The 18,555-nt window shown below is 40.0% G+C and overlaps 1 protein-coding gene across 1 annotated transcript in view; it reads left to right on the top strand.

Moving 5' to 3' along the window:
• Positions 1-18,555, top strand: part of BMPER (BMP binding endothelial regulator) — a 212,142-nt gene that overhangs the window by 27,063 nt on the left and 166,524 nt on the right. The window contains exons 3-6 of the mRNA XM_045003070.1: positions 1,301-1,400; positions 14,522-14,604; positions 16,339-16,429; positions 17,543-17,625. Of these exons, the coding sequence (XP_044859005.1) occupies positions 1,301-1,400; positions 14,522-14,604; positions 16,339-16,429; positions 17,543-17,625 (357 nt within the window). The remainder of the gene's footprint in view (positions 1-1,300; positions 1,401-14,521; positions 14,605-16,338; positions 16,430-17,542; positions 17,626-18,555) is intronic.

Raw genomic sequence — 18,555 nt, 5'->3', positions numbered from 1 at the left:
GGACATAAAGCATATATTTAAAGTTAAGCATGTGCTTAACTTTATCAGGCCCTACTTGCATTGTTATGTGTGTACAAGGCTTAAATTCTCCCTGAGTGTTTCCCAGAGCCCTGGGGCTCGGGGCTTCAGCTCGTGGAAGGCACCGGTGCTGGTTTGAAAATATTTACCAGAGCTTTGCTCTGGATGGCTCCGGCTGCATTTAAGAGGGGTGTGTGTGTGTGTGTGTGTGTGTGTGTGTGTGTGTGTGTGTGTGTGTGTACAGTAGAACCTCAAAGATATGAACTGACTGGTCAACGACACACCTCATTGAAACCATGAGGCAGCAGCAGAGACCCCCCCACCCAAAAAAGTGTGTGTGTGTAAATGCAGTATAGTACTGTGTTAAATGTAAACTACTAAAAAAAAAAAAGGAGAAAGTTTAAAAACAAAGATTTGACAAGATAAGAAAACTGTTTCTGTACTTGTTTAAATTAAGATGGCTAAAAGCAGCATTTTTCTTCTGCATAGTAAAGTTTCAAAGTCAATTTAGTCAGTGTTCAGTTGTAAATGTTTGAAAGAACAACCATAATGTTTTGTTCAGAGTTACAAAACTTCTGAGTTATAAACACCTTAGTAATGGAGCTTATTCATAACTCTGAGATTTTACTGTATTTAAAACTGCTGTAATTTTAGAAATAATAGCAAATGAAAATGCTTGAAACACTTGTTAATATGGCCCTATTATCAGAGAGTTGTCCCTGTACTATGAACTTTTCATAAATATCGCCTCACTTGGCATTTATATTTCTTTTTTATTTTATACTGAAACCATTCAAAATCAACTTAGTTATTATTTGGCTTGGAACTTTAGACGGTTACACTTTAATTCATGTACTATTCGGGACTGTTGGACAGTTGTGAACAAAAATATTTGTGCACACAAGGAAGTCTTGGACCAGGTACTCCAATAGTTTGAAATATAGTTTACAAAAATATTATCATTTCTACAGTATACCAGAAAGTAATATTAGAATGGGAAAAGGAATCACACATTTCCTTTGGCATTACTTTATCTAGGTTAGATCTCTTTCTAATGTTGTGCTTTCCGCCCTCCCACCCTCGTCCTCTCTTCTCAGTATGTACCATAAGGGAAAAATACTGTCTGTTTCTGTGAGGGGACTTCTGATTATTTTGAATCACAAAGGTCTCTTGTCAAACAGGGAGTGACTTACTAAACCCATATTTCACTTTTGGAGTGTCATGAAATGGAAAATAAATGTTTGATTTTTGCTTTCAACAATTTTTGCCTTTTTTTGCCTAGAATAAGGAAGTGACATGCAAACGAGAGAAGTGTCCGGTGCTTTCCAAGGAGTGTTCTCTGGTCATTAAGCAGAGAGGAGCCTGCTGTGAGCAATGCAAAGGTGCAGTTTCCTTCATATATTCTCTCTTTTTTTTTTTTTAAAGTTTCTCAGTTCTTGAATTTGTTTTGCCAGATGCAGAGTGAAGTCTAAAGCTTTTAATCTCTGGCTACTGGTGGCCCCAAAAATGGCAGTAATTTTAAGAAATCCCCAAGCTATGGGGAGACGCGTAGTTATAATATGAACATGTAAATTAGTTAGTTTCCAAGATCTCATAATACCTTAGAAACAAAAATGTATTTTATTTCATTAGTAGTGCTTTATTATTATGATGAAATTATAATAATATTCCCAGAGGAAGGATGCCAACCTGAGGCTAAGCACTAAATGGAAACAAAATCTTAACAGCATTAGTGAAACAGACTCAAAACATTTGGAAGGACTGCCAAGTTTCCCTCAGAAGATGAAGAGTCCTTGCTGCTGCTACCTTATTACCCATATCCATTACTTTTCTATTCTGTCTCCCAAATAATTCCCCATTTGATATGAAGGAATTCACTCTTCCCTTTCCAAAACTTGTTTTCTGCATGTTTTCATTGTTTGTTGTCATGATCAACCAATGTAAAGATCAACCCAACCATCATTGCCACCACATCCATAAGAGATTGCTGTGGTCAGAAGTGAAGTGATAGCGGGTTTGAACATTCAAGCAAACCTCTTTCTTCCCCATATTAGAGATTTCACACCTACGGGCTCATAGGTTTCTGGCTTGCTGGTATTCTTTGCTGTCTCCTCCAAGTGAATAAATATGCAGATACTTACTCCATATGCTTCCAGAAGCTCCCTTATCCCCTCTTTTTCAGTGAAGAAAAAGAGAAGTGCAGTTCAGAAAATAACATGGCAGCTGCTGCTATTTCTGCGTTTCTGTTTAAAACAAACATTCCCCCTCACCAACACATTGTATTTTAGTTATTGAATTCTATTAATATACATGATAGCAATGAGCCATAAATCTTGTAAAAAGTTTAGACTTTAGTAAAAACTACTTGCATCTGGTGATAATTTAAACTAAAATTTCCTAAAAAGGGAACTAGGCAACAATTCAAACAACACATGCTTAGTTCTCAGCTAGCATTTTTCATCTTCAAAGTGCTTTAGAAATTGAATTAGCTAATTGTTAAATTCCCACTTTTTTGGGGTGTGTGTGTGTCCTTTACATTACAATACATGAATTGTGGTAATAAAGAAATACGTTCTTTACATAATTACCATACTTATACAAGTGATACATTTTGTAATTAAAGTCAGTAGACACAGTGAGGTAATATGCCATAAAACACTGTAAAACTGTTGAGAGACTGCTCAATAGTACTCAGTTGCTGAAGTAAAGAATTTCAGATTCAGCCAGCTTTTACTTTCTCTATGTATTTATTTATTTTATTCCCCAGTGGTGGTAGGGGTGATTTTGGGATGGAAGTAGGGTAGAATAAGTTGCTGGGGAATTCTGAATCCAAAACCCAATGCAAACATTCTACCACCCTGCTGGACAAAATATAATGGCAGGAAAACAGACTACTCTATAATTCAGGCAGAAGAGACATGATGGATGTGTATTTTTCCTGGATGGTTAAAGACATTTGATGGCTGATCTATTTATGCTGAACGTGCCTGGCAAACCCAAATTCATAGATTTGTCTAAAACTCTGACACTTTTTTTTTTTAAGCCAAGGAAAGGGAGAGGCCCACCTTAAAATGACATTGACATTAAACTGTTTCCTAAAAATGTATGAATTTATAGTTACAAGTTTCATTGACACAAACTACGCTGTAAAGCTAAAGCAAAATATAATGTATAAAGTTCTTAAACTATGTTTTGAACTGATTGGAAATCAAATCCCCATGTTCATACCAGATGCATAGATGGTTGCTTTCTTGCATATGAAATTACATACAAAAATCCAAGTTAAAGTACATTAAGGTTACGAATTCAAGGACTCAAAAGTTAGGAAAAGCAAAAATTTAAGGTTGCCCATGGAACCTTGATTTTCCCTCCTTGTGGGTCTTTCCTGTGTAATGAATAAAGCAGAGGTTCAGTGAAAAAAGTAGTATGTGAAGTAGTATGTGATTTAAAACTTGATCAGAACACATATGCACAAGGGGCAGAATTATGTTTGTAGGGGGAACCTTAAATTCTGGAATTTTCTATCTCTTGAGACCTTGGCTTTGCCCCTTAAATAATTTTATATTGTAATTTCTTAGAATTTTTAAAGTTTTTTTTAAAAAGGGTAACCGCTATTGGGTAAAATTGGAGTGACCCCCCACAGCATACACCATCATCAAGGTTTGAAACCTGAACCTTCAGCACTGCTTGAGCTACAGAACTAACTGGATTAGCTGGTAGCAAATAAAGACTCTTCTGCCTGTTTTTTTGGGGGGGGGAGGGTTAGGGGAGGAAATAAACCTCTGGGATATGTCTTTGTGGTGAGCCTGGTTTCTTGCTTTGTCTCTCTTGCCCTCCACCCAGGAGGCTGGAGAGAGCTCCTGTCCCATGTGGTGGCCCCCAAAGGGGCAGTGTAGTGTGTCTGGGTGGAAGTTGGGGATCCCACTTCCCTCCCTCTTCCTCTACAGCTCCCAGGATGTACCCCTGCTTTGGTGGTACCATGGGGCATGGCCTCAGAATATTTGTATTCAGATATTGTTTTGGTAGGCTGTCACCACTCCTGCCCCCCCCCAAAAAAGTTCCTGAGCAACTCAGGCAAGAGAAATAAACTGTTTAAAAATCATCATTTCACATTTCAATTAAACCTGAACAACATTTCCTGAGACAAAGAAAAGGCACTTCTTGAGCCCAATGGATTTCTCCATGTGTAATTTCAAAGGTCTATTGCAAACAATAGTGGTGTTAGAGTTTCTCAGCAAGTCACCAGAATCTTTTACAATGGAAAGTGTTGGGCAACATAGGGGTTGTTATTAATTTCCCTTGTAATATTCTTTGTTAATGCCAGGTTTCCCAACTTTATGTAGAAATGGATTGTTGGTTATTGTCATTTAAAATATAAAGGTGTCTATATAATATCAAGAACAAAAGGTCGGGAGTATAATTTCAAAATTGGTTTTGTGTATGAAAGAAGAAGCCAGTTTCAAACAGTTTGTGATGACCATAAAAAGGCAGGAAATCTGGTTGTTTTGTTTTATTATGTGGGAGGCCTCCTAATGATTGGATTTTGGAGCTGTAATACTTCCAGTTCTGTAGTCCATGTCACCACAGCAGTTGAAAATGGGATTTTATGCATTCGATTGTGCATCCAGCTGAGCACTCTGCTGAATAGCTGCATACTGAGCAGTGATCCCTTGCTACTAATTGCACACTTGTGTGTGATATTTAAATGTCTTCTAGCAGTTCTTCTCTGCTTTCACTGAAACAACAAAAACCTTACCTGCCTATGCAATGAGAGAGAAAATTAGTAGCAGGTGAAAGCTGCTGAGATAAAAACAAGATATTACCCTTAAACCAGTGGTTTTCAACATGTGGACCTGGAGGCTGGGGGTCTTCAGAATATGTGCAAGGGGTCTGCGAAAGATTCTTGTTACCATAGAACAGTGGTTTTCAGCCTGAATCCCAGTCCAGCATGTCCCGTCACTGTAGCATGCGGGAGGGAGGGGAGTGCCTTTTCTCTTCTCTCATTTTATTCAATACATTTAATGAAAACATATGAGGTCATCGAGGATTATAGAAATGGATTTGGCAGCTTTTTCGTATTTAGCTGGACAGATGTCATTTTAATTTGGGGCTCTCTCCATCTCTTAAAAATAAATTATTTGCTCTCTGAATAAGTGTTTGTCATTAGTGGATCAGAGATGGATAAGATGTGTGTACTATAACTGTGAGCCATACTCCACTCTTTGTTCCTGCTAATGTGCATCTCTCCTGGATGGCTATGAGAGTGCCGTGCAAAGATGTAGTATGTGGGAGGCTAAGGGTGTTTGTTACTTTAAGGGCTTGTCTACGCTACCTGTTGGATCGGTGGGCAGAGATCGATCAAGTGGGAATCGATTTATCACGTCTATATCGACCGCTGAGTGCTCTCCTGACGACTCCAGTACTCTACCAGAATGAGAAGCGCAATCGGAGTCGACAGGAGAGCATCAGCTGTCAACTTACTGCAGTGAAGACACCGCAGTAAGTAGATCTAAGTACGTTGACTTCAGCTATGCTATTCACGTAGCTGAAGTAGCGTATCTTAGATCGACCCCACACAATAGTGTAGACAAGCCCTAAATATGTTGTTGTAGGCTGAGTCTGGTGCTATCTTTTACTTTTCTTTATATGCAATTTGTTCTGTTCTGCACTTGTTAATTTTAAAAATATTTGTAATGATTTAAGTGTTTGTGACATATATGCTCCATTGATAATCCTTAAAAATAATCCTATTTTGTCACAGAAGTGGATTATAGCACAGGCAATGACACACTGCAAGCCTTCTTGAATATCAAAATATCTAGTTATAATTAACGAAAACAAAATTTTTGGAAGGGATGTTAAATTTCATGATTCAGGGCTTAAAACAGTCTGTAACTATTAGATTAGAATGAGCCCTAACATTTCTAGGTAGGAGAGTGGGGAGGCCAGATTATCCTATATCTGTGGTGTTTTTACACCTTCCTCTGAAGCATCTGGTTCTGGCTGCTGTGGGTAGGTCTACACAGCATTTAAACACCCGTGGCTGGCTCAGGTCAACTGACTTGGACTCATGGGGCTCGGGCTGCAGGTCTGTCAAATTGCTCTGTAGATATTTGAGTTTGAGCTCTGGGACCTTGTGATACTTTTGTGGCAAGACTCTTACAATCTTTGCATGTGGATAGATCCTATTTTTTTTTGTGCTTATCTATTATCTACTGTATGAAATGTGAAATTCTCCATTGTTTAAAGACTGTACAAGTTCAGGAACTAGTGGCACTCTAATAACACATTTTGTTGTTCTACCGTGTTCATGTCAGATTGTAAAAGAGTGGAATTCATTTGACTGCATACAGGTGAAATATAGGGCATCTGCGAAGGTGAATTTCAGCTGCCTAGAGAGTGGGGGCAGAGGGCAGACCTATATCTGTTATGTCCACTTTCACTATGGTAGTAGCTGCAGCTTCTTGGACAATATTATGGGGCCATGTAACGCAGATCCCTGGGGTCTCTCTCCTGACCCACCCTCCTTGTTGCCATGCACGTTGTACTATGTAGGGCTAGTGCAGAGAACTACTCCTTGACACACAGGGCTGTGGAGGGGTCTTTATCAGTGGCCCCTCATGCAGCCCAAATTCAAACTGAAATGTTGTGGTCCTCTGCATAAGGGGTAAATATTATCTCAGAGCATTCTTAAGCTAAATCCTCTGTCACCCCACATTAGTAGCTGGGTTGGGAGTTGGATATATGCACGGTGGGCTGAGGTAGCCTTCATAGATAACTATATGGCATCTTCCTTGTCAGGAGGAGGAGTAATGAGGGATTTATGCAGATGTAAATCCCTAACCCCATCCCACCCATGTGCTGGCACCATACCCAGCTGCTGTTATGCTATGCTGTTTGCCCCGTATGTGGCTCCTCCACATCCACATCTTGCGTGCAATGGAACTGCAGTGGTTCAGCTGCAAAAAGGACTCTGTGGCTATGCAGGAGGGAGCTGGATTTGTCTCTTGAATGTTGGGGTTAAGTGGTGTGGTGGAGATTGCACAGGCTCTCTGCTCTGTGTGTATATCACACCAAGGGAAGTATAAGCAGCAGAAACAAATGAGCCTCTAAGAAACATGTTTTTTGCACATAAATAAAAAGCAGAAGAGGAAGACTAGCTACATTACTTATACAGAATTGTCTCCACGTAGAATTTCAGCATTTGCCAGGAGGTGTCAGTGATTCTTTCTTTAACATTATGAAATATGTGAAAATAGATTTAATAATATCCACATATGGGATTTGCAGTTCTCTTAACTTGGCCGACAGGTTTAATGTCAGTGACATACAGCTGAATTTGCAAGGGGGTTTTGGCTTGATCTGATATTTCTATGCTAGTTTGTCTGGGAATTTCCCTGAGGAATAATTTATCAAAAAATAAATAAAACCTGTCTTGTGACTGTTTTCTTTATCCTGATGTTTATTTTTCATGCCAATACAGAGGTTACTTTTTAAATAGAAGGGGAGGGGAAAAAAGAAAAATAGGAAAAGAAAGATGCTTTAGAAACAGGGGACATGGAGCCAACCTACAGTATGTTAATCTGATGTTAATTTGATAAATTTCTCCTGGGACTATGGGAAATGAGTTGTCTATAGAATTCCCATTAGCCTAAAATAAGCACAAATTCCTGCTGGAATCTTGTTGGGCATTGTCAAATTGAGTAATAAAGTCGTATTTTTAATGAACTCCTGAGGACACTGTCTAAGCCTTAGTATGCTAGTCCATCTTTTCCAGCCCATTTTTTCTCTTTGGAGTACTACTGTCATGTGCCGCTAGAGAGCAGGAGGAAAAAAGTTTCATTAAAATTCTTATTGGGTGGGTGGGATGACGAGTGGCTTATTGACTGTCCAGTTTGTCTGCACGGTAAATGGAACAGAAAAAACTCACTCAGTTGTAGTTCACATCTTTAGTTACATCAGTTCAAATCAGTGTGAGAACATGCTTCTTTTTGAATAAAAACACTCCATTTTTTAAAAAATGGAAAACTGTAAAAAATTGATCTAAGTTATTTCAAAATAGGGTACTCTAATTCCAAAATAAGTGTGCCAACACACACAGGGTATGTCTGTATCTGGGACTCGCACTAGTGGAGCTCAAGCTACCAGGCTAAAAATAGCTATGTAGACACTGTGACTCCGACTGGAGCTCGGGCTTTCAAGCCTGGGGGGCTGAGGTGGCTTGCCTTGAGAGTGCATGCTCCAGCTTGAGTGACAAAATCTATACAGCTGTTTTTAGCTTGCTAGCGCTGCCAATACAAGTCTGTGGACCCAGGCTGGGAGGCTCATTCCCAGATGCAGAGTTGTCAGGGTCTGGACTAGCTAAGACAAGATACTGGCCTGCTCCCTGATTAACTTTGCTGCTAGGCAACCAGTGAGCCCAGCTGCACTGGCTTGGAACCAACAGAGTGGCCACAGCTCTGGCTGGCTGCTAGTTTAGCCACCCTGCTTATATAAGCCCGGCCCCCACAGCAGACCAGTAGCTGCTTAACCTCTGCCATGCCTGCAGCTGTGCTTGCCCTTGTTGCAGCCCCATCTATCCTCTGGCTTATGACTCTGGTTGACCTTATGGTTCTCACATTTGGCTTCTGTTTCTCTGGTACTGATCCCTGGCTCTGCCTCTGGCTTATGACTCTGGTTTACATTTCTGGCTCTGGCCAGGAAATAACTAAAGCTGTAATAACTGAAATAACTAAAGCGGTAATTTACAGCTCATTTAGTTATATTGCCTCCATTTATTATGTAGATAGTCTAGATTTAGGTCCTTATCAGTTTGCCTTTATCAGGTTACTTTAGCAGCTATTGAGTAGTTTTCACTTAATAGACCACAATGGACCAACTTCAAAAGATTCAGTGGTTTGGTGTGGTTCAGATAAGCAACTCAAAGCTTGTATGCTTATCCAGTACTTATCTGAACAATTTGGACCCAGGTAGCTTATAGGAACAAAACCACAGATAATGGAAAGTTAATATTTTACATTAATAATAAACCAGCATTTCTAGGAGAAGAAATAGGAGGGACTGTAAATTAGGGTCAGAATCTTAACTAGGTAAATCAGCATAGTTCCATTGAAATCAGTCTAGTCTGGTCCTGAATGCTGTCCTTTAAGTATGTATTAATCTGAGGTAACAAAGTATTTAAATACTTAAACTGAGTATTTAAGTTGAGTTCTGGTGTTCCTAGATTTTTATACATGGTCCCCCCACCCCTCAGATAATAAATGGCTAGCAAAAGTTGACTTAATCCTGGTGAGAATTAGGTTTACAGGATCTTGAAGAGGGATTCCATCATGGTCTGTGATTATGCAGAAGAGACAGCAATACCTTCACTGATAACATTGCACATATTGCTACTTTCTGAGCTAAATATGGTGTGTGTTCAATCATGTAGTAGGCAGAATTCTACCTGGATGAATAAGCTTATTGAAGCAGAAAGGGTTTTACTCAGCTGATTTCAGGAGAGTCTCAAACTTCCATAGTATGATTAAGTGGATTCGGAAGGCCCTGCTTTGTGTTTGCAGTGTCAGCTGAAAGATGTGTGTATTGAAAGTAAGGGTCTGGAACACTAGCTGGTATGTAGTCTGTTTTCTTTTAATTTTGAAGAATGTGTTATGGGTGCAGTTTTGGAAAGTACAAAGGACACAACTATAGGCAAAGGGGCATGCCTCTGGTCAAAAGAACATGAAAATTTCACCTGGGCTATTGTAACTACTTTCTCTCCAGCCTCAATGACTTTATCCCATCTTCAGTCTTCTTAACATTCAGCAGCTAAAACAATCCTACCTTCTCAATGCTCTGACCATGTCAACCCCTCTTCATTGGTTCCTTGTCTCTTTCACTTACAAGATTCTGGTCAACTAAAACCTCTGTCTGCATCTCACCTCTCATCACTTTGACACCTGCACTGTGCCCCCTGTTCTGCAATGTGGAGTCAAATCAAAACAAACTAGGATTAAATCCAAATAAAATTCTTTACGGGTTTGTTTGCTGTTATGTACTGAAAGAGGAGTAGTATTTGCCACTTGGTTTCCTAAGTGAGAAAGACTGAGGGTGAAATCCTAGCCCCAGTGAAATCAAAGGGAGTCTTAATTTAAAATTGCTAAAATTTTACCCTTGTTGCCTTTATTAGTTTCCTAATTTGTTTTCAGATTTTGCACAGAAATATTTTTTTCTACTATGTTATATGTTTAAAATGCTCATCCATAAAGGAAAAGATCAGTCCAGAGTCTCATTAACTGTACATACAACACACACAAAACTGATAAGCAAATAGCTGGAGTTATGTTGCAGCCAGTCCCACATTCTGATATAGAGCTCCATTGTGCAAGGTGCTGAGCACTCTGTCTTTGGTCCTTAATTTGAAGGATGTGAATGGATCCACTGCAGTGCTTGAAATCAAGCATATGCTTAAGCACTTCCCTGAATGGGGACCAGAGTGCTCAGCAATTTGTAGAACTGGGCCCATGTTGGCCTTCCAGAAGTCAAGAAGGCTGAAACGCTAAAACCACTTAAGTACTTTTGAAAATACCACATTTAGGTGGCAAAATATGGTTTTAGGAGCCTAACTTTAGACTCCTATTTTGAAAATTTTGGCCTCTGTGTACAAACAGTTCAGAATAACAATGTGAATGTGTTTGTTTCAATTTCTATTGTTAACACTGAAGCAATTTATTTTGAAGTGACAAAGGTTTTATGCCATTAAGACATTTTTAATTAATACAATTTTAGTCCCAGAGGCTGCAAACACTTATGCACATGTTAGTTTTAAAACAATGGGACTATTCATTTGAGTCCCTTTCATATGAGCAGAGTTTCTTATCTGTTTAAGTGATTGAAGCATCAGGGCCTTCAGTTGCAATATTGTGTCTTTTTTGCCTATCACAGTTTTATAGAAGACAAATAAGAGACTGTACCAGTAGTAACATTTTAAAGAGGAGTATTTATAACCTAATTCATTATAAATGTTAATCTAAAAATGCCATATCTTAAACTTTCAAATTAGCTTTACAAAACTCCAACCCTGATTTTAAATCAGTGATTTAAACAAATAATCAAATTATTTGAAATTATAGTTAAATCAGTTATTCAAATTGCTCTGTCTCGCCTGGTATTTCTGAGAATGGGTGATCTCCTCATGAAATGCCCACATGAAATAGATTTATCAGAAAACAGGACAGCTCCCACCCGTAGTACTGACAATCTTGCCCACTAACACTGAATTCAGTGTATTCCCTAAAAGAATCCCAGTTTTTACTGCTGAAAGTTTTTGAAAAGAAGAACAAATTTCTAAATAACCATTTTAGTGGGATTTGAGGAGGAAGGGCACAGATAATCTATGCCTGTTTATGTAACATTGTAATTTCTTTCATTTTATTGTCTCTGTATATTCCTCTTTTGCTGTCCCGCTAAGGCTGTTCCACAGCTCTTTGGGAGTCTTTCCATTGACTTCAGTAGCTTTGGAACAGGCCTTATCCATACAGATCTGCTTTAAAAAAGTGTGTGTTTGAAGAGACCTTCCCCAGCCCCCAGCAATCGTGTACATTTCATATAAAAGTCCCTGTCTGAGGCAACTGAGCAGTGAGAATCAATATTGTGATGGGCCCCTATTTTCATAAAAAGACCTGTAATTACTGTATTGCTATAGCTTCCAGCTTGTTCTACACCAGCACTACTGGATAAGTGCTTTAAGGGATTCTCCTAAAAAAGCATATTATCTTTAACCAACAGGAAAAGGCTGTTGGACCCTACAAGCCTGTTCCATTTTTGAGTGACATTGAACATACTCCACCCCCTGCTATTTTACTATATCCTAACATCCTTTGCTCCTCCAGAAAGACTTCTCAGTTGTCTCTTAAATCCCATTTTATGCCATTTACTCCAGCGGCTTCTCCTAGAAACTAATTCCATATGCTCATCACTTTTTGAGGGAAAACATGCTGTTTGGATTCCCTATGTATGCTTAGCTTTCTATTTTTAATTTTTAAAAAAGATTATGCCTCTGAGTTGTTGAAGAAATGAACTCCACTCTCAGGTTGGAATCAACAAAATCACAGACCGCTTTATTCAGGACATGCAATTGCAAGGGAAGAACACAGCTGACAGAGCATCTCTGCCTCAGTTTCTCCAAAGTACAAGCAAAATGACACAAGCATTTATACCTCTTTGTGATATGCATTAATTAAAAACATCTGCATTTGATTTAGGCCAGGGGTCCCCAACCCCCGGTCCGCGGCCCAGTACTGGTCCGCGGCCTCTTAGAAACCGGGCCGCGAACCGACCCAGTGGAGCTTCCGCAGGCATGCCTGCGGGAGGTCCAGCTGAGCCGCGGGACGAGCGCTCCCTCCGCAGTCGTGCCTGCGGGAGGTCCGCTGCTCCCGGGGCTCAGCTGGAGCTTACGCAGGCCCGCCGGCGAAAGCTCCACTGGAGCCGGTGGACCTCCCGCAGGCGTGCCTGCGGAAGCTCCAGCTGAGTCCCGGGAGCAGCGGACCTCCCGCAGGCACGACTGCGGAGGGAGCGCTCGTCCCGCGGCTCAGCTGGATCTCCCGCAGGCACGCCTGCGGAGGGTCCGGCAAACGAAACCGGTCCCTGGACCTAAAAAGGTTGGGGACCCCTGATTTAGGCTATTTGCTATCTATTCCAGTATTTTCTCACTTTCACTTCTCAAACATCGTTCTCTCAAGGGTAGGTCACACTGACTATTCTGCTGTTTTCCACTTGCTTCTGACATGAGCCCTGCTTCTACAGGTCTCATGATATTAGGCTAAGACTTGACAGAACAGTTGCTCTGTCTCTGACACTTAAATGGCTGCACTTAAACCCTCTCTTTCTTTGCCTGCTTCAACAAAGTTGTGTGTGTGGTGGTTGTTTTTTTTTTTTTTGGTTTTGTTTTAATTTTCATCTGAGTAAAGTAATTGCCTGGATTAAAATTACGAAGGGGACTGATAGTTAAAGACTTCTTCATTTGACTTTAAGCCTCCACATTTACAAGGAAAACAAGTCCATCCTCTTGGCATTCTTCGTTGCTTGGATGTTTGAGACCAAGGCTTGAGCTTCATTGCCCTGGATCCACACCTCTTCCATGGTTGGCCTGTGTTAATGATTTTTATAAACTGCCATAGCTTCATTGATGTTAATGTAACTATGCTGATTTACACCAACTGAGAATATCGCCCTTTAACTGTTACAGCAGGCCGCATTACCCACGTTTGTGATGCCATGCACAAGGGTATTATCTTTATGTGGTTCTGTCATTTAAAGGTGATGCTAATGTTTTAACCTGGTCCTCTTTGCATCTCCTTGGGAACATTGCTAAACTCCTGCCCATCATATTGCTACCATCTCTACACTAGCCAATCTGTGCATTGTTACTCGTTGATTTATGAACTAGAAGATAGAACTATCTATAGGTTTTAACTCTTGTAAAATATTTCTTCCAAGATCATATATATGATTTTAAAGAGAGATCTTCAATTACTACAGCCAATTCTTAAAACTGGCATGTTTTTAAGACCACTAGTTTGTTTATCCATTTCCAGACACCAGCTACTCCCAATCACCTTTCCCTGTCCCTTTTCATGAGGTCCTCTTATAACAAAAGGTCCTTGCTACTTGCTTTCAGGGCTATTGAGAAGGTTCACCATCAATATCAGGGAGAAGGCTTCTATAGCAGATGCCTTCTCATCCTTAAGGAAAAGGGAGTGTGGCAACAAATCCTGGTTCTAAGGGCAGGTCTACTCTCACTGATGCAGCTGTGCTGCTGTATTGCTTAAGTGAAGATATTCCTATGCTGATGGGAGAGAGCTCTCCCATTGGCATAGTTAATTCACCTCCCCAAGAGCGGTAGCTATGTTGATGGGAGAAGCTGTCCTGTCAACATAGTTCTGCCTACACAGAAGGGGCAGTTAAGGTTGGTATAATTATGTCACTCAGGGGTATGGATTTTTCACACCCCTGAGTGAGATAGTTATACTGACATAGGCTTGCAGCGTAGACCTGGCCTAAGACATCTCAATGCGTTCATAAAGAAGTTGAAATTCAGGATGGCTACTCTGGCATCAGTAATCCCCACTCTGGAATCAAGGGACTGGTTCCCATCTTTCAGTCTTCAGGATGCATTCTTCAACATAGCTATAATCCGATCACATAGGACGTACCTAAGATTCACGGTGGGCCAAGAACATTATCAAAATAGAGTGCCTCCCTTTTGTCTCTCAGCCACCCCAAGGGTGTTTACCAAAGTACTCATAGCATAGCTCTGGAAGAGAGGCACCACAATGTATCCATATGTGGACAACTGGCTGGACGTGGGGAGGTCTTGTCAGTAGGCCTTGAGCTCTGTCCTCCTTACACGAACCTTTTCTGCAGCTTGAGCTTGAAAATCTTTTCTACAGAAATCTACCAATTTCCTTCCAGAACATCATGTGATCCTAAAGTAAGAGACTGTGCTGCTTCTCTCTTTCTCTAGGTTGCACTTTTGAAGGAAACACCTACAACAGCTCCCTGAAATGGCAAGCCCCAGCTAATCCATGTATTGCATATCAATGTCAGGTAAGGACTGGAAGTCATGAAGTTAACAAATGCAGAATTGTTAGCTTTTTCTTTGCAAAGTCTGTATCTTTGTATTAAATCCAAACAATACATTTAAAATCTTCTTCAGTTTCTTAAGCCAAGAAAAACAAGAGATCAAGTTCAGAGTTAAGGCTGCTGCTTTGTCCTTAACTCATCCAGTTGTGACCAACTATAGTGCAACGTTCAGAACAACAGGCTTATTTATCTTAAATACTGTGATTCTAATCTAAAACATACCTGGATGAGCTAGGGATGGAGTGCTAGTGTGAACACGAGAATTATTTTGCTTTTCTCAGCAATCATTAGACTTTTAACAAAATATGAGTGTGCACCTGTTTGTGAGACGCACCAACCTGGAATACTAATTAAAATAAACCAACAAACAACCCATTTCTTTTCCCTTAGCTACTGATTTGTAGACCTAGTGGACTGCATTTCTTATAGCCTTCCTGAGTTGCACCCATAAAATCCACAAGAGTATTCATCTGCAGACACACACATTGCATTTGTGTGAACAAGCCAGGTAACTGACAAATTGATGTTTCTGCAGTCTCTAGGTTTGTCCATACAAATGGATCTGATCACAATCTTTTGGGGGTGAAAATACAAAGTTCTGCTAAAAACCCTTTACTAAGAACTGCATTTTCTTGTGACCCAACACTGATGGGGCAGTACTACATTTAGAAAGAAGGTAGATGACCAAGTTTGAATACTCTGCACAAATATTTTGAAGGTGACTGGAAATATTCAAAGGGATCTTTATGGGTACCTTTTGGCATCAGGTAGTCAGATACTTTTTTTTGCTAAGGCCCGCTACTGTGTCAATGATTTTCATGGGCATCTAAAACTGGTTGTGTCCACAAAACCTCTTTACAGAGAAAAAGTAAAAGGAAAGCATGCCAGTTTTAAAATGTGCATATGTTGAGAATGTTATGGGCTGCAATTAAACAAGAGCAACAATAGCATATAGCCATACACTTTCTTTATAATAAGATGTTCAAAGCTTACATTTGGATGGTCCGATCAGTATTGGACATGTGAAATGAGAACCTATTTGTCTAAGTGCCAGTCTGAATGTCCAAGAGTCAGAACCGGGTAATCCTATTTACCCTACGTGCTCACATTTTGAAAATTAGGCTTCCTTTGTTTACAAATGTAAAGGTATGTTCACAAAAAACAGACTTTGCATCCAGATTCTCTTGCCCAGATTCATTCAGCAGGATTTTGGCTTCTTCAACAAGAAGTGCAGGAAATGATAATTTACTAGTACCTATCAGGAGGTGCATCTTAGATAAGAGGCTCCCATCTACAGAATGAGATGCTTTTATCTCCTTTCTAAGCCCTTTTCCTCTGAGGGGAGAGTGTAGGGAATGCTTTGTGTCTGTTCTGTTTACATCAAAGCTACATGGCAGATTATTTCCAAGTTTGCTATGGGTGGGGACCCCTGATAAAGAAGAATTCTTTTTCCTAAAAAGGTGCTTAGTTTCTTACCTGATGCATTATAGGACAAATCTCATGGCTGTAGTCAGGGAGATTCAAGTGCTCTTTTGAGTGTGGATTAATCTGAATCTTGATAGTGAGCTGCAGATACAGAAAGAAAGGGGGATTTAAAAACTTTTTGCTATACAGCATATATCTTGTCACTAATTGTGCATCCAGTTTTTTTGTTTTTTCTCCTTATTATTGTGTTTAGTTTGGTTTGTTACCTTTCAGGAAGGAGTGGTAACAGAATCTGAGATGCAGTGTGTTGTTCATTGCAAAAACCCTTCTGAGCTGCCGGGAATGTGTTGCCCCACCTGTCCAGGTAAGATTTCCTAGGGACTCTACTCTTCCATCTGTGCACAATATTTCTAGTTATTAGGATTTGGTAAGTATCCACTATAATGGAGGGATTAGGAAGGAAGTTACTGAAATGTGGACCAGTAAAATAGAATGTATGGAATGGCATAAGGAATAGAGTGAGTTTTTTTTGTTTTTTTTAACACCCATATTGGGACACACTTTTTAATGCTGTGGAGTAGGGAGGGTGATAGTATAGGAAAGAGTTTAAACAGTTTAGAATGCAGCTTGTCTAGTTTTTCATGTGTGAGGTATTGGCCAGAGGTTTTGGCAGCTGTGCAGGGTCTGGCTGGGGTTCATGTTTTAGGGATGAATGTATAGAAGGCGAATGAAAAGGGGCCAGGAGTCACATGTCACAGCATTGATAGGAAGGGGGTTGTTTTGGGAGTGGGAACATGGGGATTATGTTGAGTGTGCAGGGGATTATTTAGGCCTAACATATATGACATGACTAGGCAATAAACGAAAGAGAGAGTTTGGAGGGTTGTTTTGTGGGTAGTTTTGTCAAATTAGTTTGTACAGGACTATATAACTAGGAGAACATTGCTGCTCTAGTGGTATAATTGGCTTGGTATGTTTAATTTTTCATAGAATCATAGAATTTCAGGGTTAGAATGGACCTCAGGAGGTCATCTAGTCCAACCCCTTGCTCAAAGCTGGACCAATTCCCAACTAAGTCATCCCAGCCAGGGCTTTGTCAAACCTGACCTTAAAAACCCTTTTTTATTATATCTATCCAAATTTAATGTGGACAAGCACTGTGTTAAAAAAGTGAAATCTTCTGTAAACAGAAGTTGATTGTGCCAGGACTCCCATTTTTAATGTGGCACAAACTATCTGCCATAAAAGAAATTATCTGTAAATCTGTTAAAGCTCTTCCTCCTCCATTCTGGCACCAAACTAACTTTTTAGGGCTCCCAAGGCTTACACAGGTTACTGCACTGCAATGACATTTTATTGTTGGATGCATATCACTGAAAGGATGAAGTGATTCCTTTTCTCATAATTCTACAGTACGATCATGTAACAAACAAAGTGTCCCGATCTAAGTCACGCTTACCCAAAGTCTGCTTTTCAGGTTGTATATTTGAAGGTAGACATTACCATGAAGGGAAGGAATTTCAGCCTGAAGGAAACAAATGCACCAAGTGTTCTTGTATTGTAAGTATTTCTCTCTGATATTGTAACTACCAGTACAGTCTTCAAAAGGCATATTATTATTGTCATAACTTGCAAAATATATATAGGGTAGGTGACACTAATACACGCTCTTCTCTCCCCTGATTGTTGGAGTTCAAGCTTTATTTGAAGATTTCACAACACAATTGCTTTCTATAGCACTACTTCCATTCCCAAGTTGACATACTCTTCATGGCTATGTGTAATTGAGAAGGTAGAGCAATGTATTTGGGAACTGGGGATTTGATGGTCCAAATGGTAGGCTGGTTCTGAGTGACAGTCTTTTGTTTCTTGCTGAGATCGGGTTACAGAGAGATAAGAACACAGGAGACAGGATTTTCATATGACATCTATTGGCCAACATCTGTTGTATGTGTCCTACTGATCTTGCATAGGGTTTCATATCAGAATCATATGGCAAGGGGCATAAACTTATCCTATGGGTTATGTCGTGTAATGAAAAGTGGATGGCTAATAAAGTCCTCACCACTATGATTAAAATATGGGCATGGCACCTGTCTTTGCTTGCCTTTTGTAGACCTGACTGGATGATTCAGTTGGCTTTGTTTTGGGACAGCTCTCACCAGTGAACTAATTGGTTCAGCATAAACCTTCAAAGGGCAAAGAATAATGTATGGTTGTGCTTTTCGCATCCTAGGATTTGTCCCATTACAGAGAAAGTCATCTGAGTGTGTCCATCTACAGTGTGAAGCCCCAGAATAGCTTTACCTTCAAACTTACCAAGTTGTAAGGACTGTCCTACTATCCCACTGGACCCATGTCCAACCTCTCTTCTTGGGGCTACCCCAGAGGGATTTTAGCTTGACACTTATGAAAGGGCATACTCTTGTCCTTGTCTTGAAATTGTGTATATGGAGATTAGCAATTGCATCTGTGTCATGATGAGATTAT

This window comes from Mauremys mutica, chromosome 2 (genome assembly GCF_020497125.1).
Source record: "Mauremys mutica isolate MM-2020 ecotype Southern chromosome 2, ASM2049712v1, whole genome shotgun sequence".
NCBI classification, from domain to species: Eukaryota; Metazoa; Chordata; order Testudines; family Geoemydidae; genus Mauremys; species Mauremys mutica.
This window is presented reverse-complemented; position numbering and strand designations above follow the sequence as displayed.